The sequence below is a fragment of the Vigna angularis genome, chromosome 7, assembly GCF_016808095.1.
Source record: "Vigna angularis cultivar LongXiaoDou No.4 chromosome 7, ASM1680809v1, whole genome shotgun sequence".
Taxonomy (NCBI): domain Eukaryota; kingdom Viridiplantae; phylum Streptophyta; class Magnoliopsida; order Fabales; family Fabaceae; genus Vigna; species Vigna angularis.
Window position 1 is genome coordinate 6,267,372 of NC_068976.1, and position 6,035 is coordinate 6,273,406.

Below are 6,035 nucleotides of genomic sequence, written 5' to 3' on the forward strand. Positions count from 1 at the left end.
TGGGCTTATGTCAGCTTAAGGTCCTTGAGAAAACTTATAAATAGAGACCCAAGGTCACAAGCCAGGTACGTTCAACTCACACTTCATAACACCCAAACATTCAATAGTAATAATCCTTCACTAAATACTCAACTAAGAACCTAGGTTCTTCAAATTCACGTCTAACTTGACTGTCAGAGTATCTTTTGTAGGTACTCCCCCCTTGGAGCACGAAAGCAACTGATCGGCTAAGACTGACGTGACCAAGCAGCGCAGACGAAAGTCAACTGAACGACTTAAACAGAAAAAAGACAAGCAGCTCAGGCGATCTCAGTTTCAAAAAAAAGGAAGACATATTAGAAAGGTTAGTCTCTCGGTCCACAAAATTCCGAAACACTTATACTTAAAGAAAAAGTTGTATTATTTACTACAAAAATTTGTACATAATACATTAAATCCATAGATAAAACCAATTTATCTATAAATTACATAAAAAAAATCCATAAATAAATCAACCATAATTAACGTTACCTAGATAATCTATAGATAACTACTTACAAATTAAGTCCATAGTAATGGTAAAAATGATTTTTGGGTATATATAAAGATCATTAGCTCATTCGTTAACAAAATAACATCGGGAGGTACTATATTCAACATCTTTACATAGCATACTTTATGTAAAAAGTTCGAAAGATATTAAAAGAGAGAAGGACGAAAAGAAGAATCGATACATATTTTACTTTTTCCATGAACAAGTCTCACAATACTCCTTGATTTGAACACTAACAATAATAAGAGTAGTAGATCAACACTTGATTTTGATTATTCAAATTAAAAAAAAAAAAAAAACTCTCAAATATAATAATTCAGTCTCTAGAATTTAACATTTAAGAGCTGAAAATTTATTCTTTTAAGAAGGACTATTTCTTTTATTATGGAAAGCAGAACCAGATTCTACTATTTATGAGTTGATGAGCTTATTGGGAGATCTGGTGCTTCTGTGTCCTTTGTTGCTGTTGCTGATGGCTGTTCGAGGAGTGGATAGTCTTTGGCTTTACCCCACACCACTGAGTAAAGCCCCAGTACGATAATTGTGGCGCCAATGATACTGATATATATAAAATGTTGTAGACAAAACAAAAACCATCATTCAGAAAATTAACTCAAGTATGATAATAAAACATTGACTTAAATGTCTTGATTAATTTAATAACAGTGACAACAAATACTAGAATGTAAAGATTGAACAGTGTGATGAAGCTAATAAACAACGATTGACCAAACACAACATTATACCAATTACCTTCCTACGTAGATATGTTCTCCAAGAAGAAAGGAGCCAAAAGCAGCAACGTTGATCATTAATAGAGGATTAAAGGATGTCATGAACACAGGTCCTCTGCTTTTCATTACCAGCCCTTGTACATAATATGCTATTCCTGAACTCATTATTCCCTGTATTTTTTATAACTCGTTACAACACCAAGTTTTAAATTCCAACAAAAATGAACAGTTTCCTTGCTATAAGATATCATTAAATAACAATTTATTTTAAAACATAGTAATTAGGTTAAATGTTATTTTTATAAACTAAAAGTTTTTGGTATTTAAAATATTTTTTTTATTAATAATAAAATAATCATTAGTTTGTAAATCAAAGCTTAAATCTGTCTCTAATATTGACAACAAATATTTTAACTCTATTACTATTATATTTTAAATTAGACTTTGTTTCATAATTTTTTATTAAATAATAATGATTTTTTTAAGAAAATATTGTCTAATCAATGATGTAATCACAAATTATATTTTGTTTCTCTATTAAGTGTATCTAACGATTTTTTATAATATCTCTTCATCACGAAAATATTTTTTATTTAAAATAAATCAAATAATATTTTTACCCATAACATAATTTGATTGTAAATAAGAATGGATAGTTTTAAAAAAAATACATTTTATTCTTTTTATATTCAAAATAATGTTTTTTTGTGAATATATAATAGATTATTTTTTTATTTCTTTTACATATATGACAATATGTAAATAAATTTTATTCTTTTACGTATATGACATTATGATGGTATAAGTGCTGTCAAATGGACTGCAACTCATCTTTGCACTGTATGTAATTATTCACATAAACGAATCAAATTTCAGTTTAAGTATTAGATCATCCCGAATTTGAGAAAACAAGATTAGGAATTATGATCCTTATTACACGCCCTCTCCTCAAATTATTTCATTCACCTATGTACCAAACTTTTATTTCAATATCAATCTTCAATTTATTTTTAGAATTATGTTTAATATCATATGTTTTAAATAAAAACAATTTCTATCTTAATAAGATAATTGTTTTCTTTTCTTTGTCTATTTTGTAAACTTCACGAGAATTTTTATGACCATTAAGCACAGAAACTTTTAATAACTCTTGCCGTCAAAATCTAGCTCCTAACTCAGATGTGATAAGAAAATATATATGACTTGGAACAAAATTCGACCAACAATGGTGGATCAAAGCCTACCTTCATCACGTGGAGAGGTACACCCATAAATTTTCTAGATATAATATTAAAGAAGAAATAAGATTATTATGAAACAGAATCTAACACAAACCAAAAGTGCTTTCCTTTCAAAATAAATTATTAAAACTTCAAAAAAAAAAGTCTACCAAACTAACAACAAATACATACATTCATATATATATATATATATATATATATATATATATATATGTATGTATATATATATATGTATACAATTATTTCTTTTTTCATAAATAGGTTTAGAAAATAAAAATAAAATATAAACTAAAATGATTTTTTTTATTATTATAGAAGTTAAAAATAAAAAAATTTAGAATATTATATAAATATATTTTTCCAAATTAACAAATAGATAAACTAATTTTGACTGAAAAAAAAATATTTTTCTTTATTTAATGTTTCTCTTTTAAAGTTGCTTATGTAGAAACTCGTTTAATCAAGTTCATAAACTACATGTATATCTATGAATACTAAATTAACCTCTCTTTTTTCTCTCTCTTTCTTCTTGTTTATATAGCAAGAGTCTTCTTGTTTATATAGCAAGAGTGTTCTCTGCATTTTTATTATAAGTATATAATATGAAAATTTAAGATTAAAATAAAATTTACAGTTACATTTTTAGAATACCATCTTTAATTATTTAATAAAAAATTTAAATGATTTTATCACACTAAGTGAATGAATTGAAAATTCATATCATTAAACGATATTTATATAAGTTAATATTGATTTAAAGTTCTTTCCTACTACATTGCAAAATTAACGTATATAGAACTACATTGCAAATATCTTAACAAATTATTAAAATCAACTAGTTTTAAGTCAAGTGAAACTAAAATCGAATATATCTTAATTAAAAAGGGCTTTGAATGCTTAAGATATAGAAAAGACATAATTAAAGAGAGGAGATTTTATTTTAACTACTTAATCAGGTTTTCTAGAATAAATTAGTTATAAAACAAACATCTCTAACCAATATCTTCATGGTTAAAAAAAAGGAATCTAAGATTTAATTAAATTATGGTTGTTTTACTCTTGGACAATTTTTTCCAGAAATTAAGAAAATAAACAAATCAAAAAATAATTATTGATCATGAGAAAAGTTCTGAATAAGCAAAATCATGAAAATTTTACACGGTTTCTTTGTGAATTGCCAAAAAAGCGGAGTTGTCACTTTTAACCATTTCACATTTTCAAAAATTAATTTTTACGTGAAAGTTGAGAAATTTATAAAAGTAAATTATGTAAAGTCATCAAAATTTTATTTTTGAAGCCATTATGAATGTATTAGACTTTATGTGAGTAAATATCTTGTTATTTGTCTATTTTTTTAATTTCATTAAATTTTATAAAATGAAAAAAAAAACTAAAACAATGGTATCATGAGATAGTTTTACGTTGACACACAGTATAAATGTAAAATGAGTAAATTTTTATATTTTTTTAAGAAAAAAGAAAATAAAAAGTGAAAAAAAAAGATAATGTAAGTAGAAAGTTTATGTGTGTCAAAAGTTTCATTTCTAAAGAAAAGTATTATTCTTCTACTCTAGCAATCCTGTTCTGTATATAGAACTTGACTTACAGCATAAAGAGGGCCATAGAGTGTGTAGTCGAAAGCAATAGCCCAAGAACGAGGGTTGTGATCTGCAATCAGAGCAACCACAGCACTTTGCAATGCACCGGCCAAGCATATCAACGACGACAACGATAGTTCGGCAGGGTACCTTTTCACTGTTATGGACTGCACCAATTGACATTTCTTTTACCACCACCAATATTCACTTATCACATTCTATAATGTCATCATAAATTACGTAAGGGAATATCTGCATATATAGTTATTTAATTACCTGCAATATGTAAAAGGAAGACCAAGCCAAACAACCAAGACATAAAAATAGGGTCCCTGTGAACCAGTGTTTGTCATCTTCAAGGGACTGCCTTTCATCTTTCTGGAAGCTGTTTGGATTATTTATAAGATTGATTTTGGGCCCTTTGTAAAGTGTCATCAACAGAGCCCCACCAAAGGTTACCAAGGTTCCTATTACCTTCGCTTGACTGCGTACCTCCTTCAACTTTACACTTTCTAATCTGATACAAGAAACCAGCAATGTTATAATGCTTTTAAAAGTGAAAGGAAAATCATGCATTTAATGTTTGAATTACTTGGTAAGTGAAAGAAAAAGCTGGCATGTATTAATGGGATTTACTAAAGATTGACAAGCAATCTAACCACTAATAATGAAACAAACGTTTATAACTCATCTAATCAGAACTTGTCATATACAAAGAATAATTTAAACTTTTTCAAAGTTACTTAAAAATCACACCAACATAATTTCTATTGAATTGATATATAATAATGTAAAAGTCTCTTACACTCATATCTATAAATGAATTGAAAAATGAATGTTACCTGAGAATTACTGCTATAAGAAAGGTTACAGAAGGTACAGCGTTCATAATAGCAGATGCAAAAGTAGCAGAAGTGTATTGCATCCCCAAACAAGTGAAGCCTTGGTCAATCACTGGCCTGAATTATCATACGACACAGTCAAACAAACAAACAAAAATTGCTTTAAGTTGGACTAGACTGCGTAAAATTCTCCCTGAATTATAATCCCATTTGCAATTATTGATTCTTTTATCAATTGATAACCATTTCCTCCGATATAATATTTTCGTTTTGATGAAATATGTTACAATCCAAATAATTATCCCTTTTAGGAAGGACATTCCTTCTGATATGCACAGCTGTACAAGTTTTTCTTCTTTAAATAAATATAAGTATATTATCAGCTCACTAGAAACAATTATTCTTTTCGTTAAAAATTAAAAATACAATCAATATTTACGTCATGAATAGGAATAATGAATAAATAAGATTCAGAAAATTACTCAAGAAATCCAAGGGCCAGTATCTGCATGAAGATAGACATGGTCATTTTCGGCCTTTCGTTCCTGCAGAAATTCAATACAAGATAATTAACTAAACAAAGTTGTAAAGACATAGTTCACAATTATGAAAGCAGGAAATAACTGCTGAAAAATACATTTGTTAATTTGTAACAATGTATACATACATATACATACATACATATATATAAATAAAAGGTGTAGCACCTTTCAAAGATAATGGCAAAAGGAGCAAGAAGAGACGCAGCAACGGCATTGCGATACACAGTTAACACAAAGCGACTCATTCCACGATCCAGACAAGCCTTAGTAATGATGAATGTTCCAGCCATTCCAATTTGTAACCCAACACATAACAAATAAGGCTTAGCCAGATAGAGCATGTTGCTAAATCTAGCAGCTTTCTTTTTATCCATCAGCATTAGTTAACCACAGAATTAATAAATGTTGCTATGTATTTGCTACTAAGACTAAGAAGCTATGTTGCCTAGTGCATGAAATGGCTCCCTTATAAAGAGCACGAAGGGTGATTAAAAAAAAATCCACTGTATACATTTAGTAGAAATATCTGCTTAAAGTTCTGCTTTT

At 28.0% G+C, this 6,035-nt stretch overlaps 1 protein-coding gene across 1 annotated transcript; it reads right to left on the reverse strand.

The window, feature by feature from the left end:
- Positions 1–692: 692 nt before the first annotated feature.
- LOC108336916 (WAT1-related protein At4g08290) lies at positions 693–6,035 on the reverse strand. Its single transcript, XM_017573361.2, has 7 exons — positions 5,655–6,035; positions 5,430–5,492; positions 4,948–5,064; positions 4,382–4,622; positions 4,114–4,272; positions 1,286–1,437; positions 693–1,090 (listed from the first exon to the last, which is right to left on the reverse strand). The coding sequence occupies exons 1-7, from the start codon at positions 5,867–5,869 to the stop codon at positions 940–942; spliced, it is 1,098 nt and encodes a 365-aa protein (XP_017428850.2). The 5' UTR covers positions 5,870–6,035; the 3' UTR covers positions 693–939.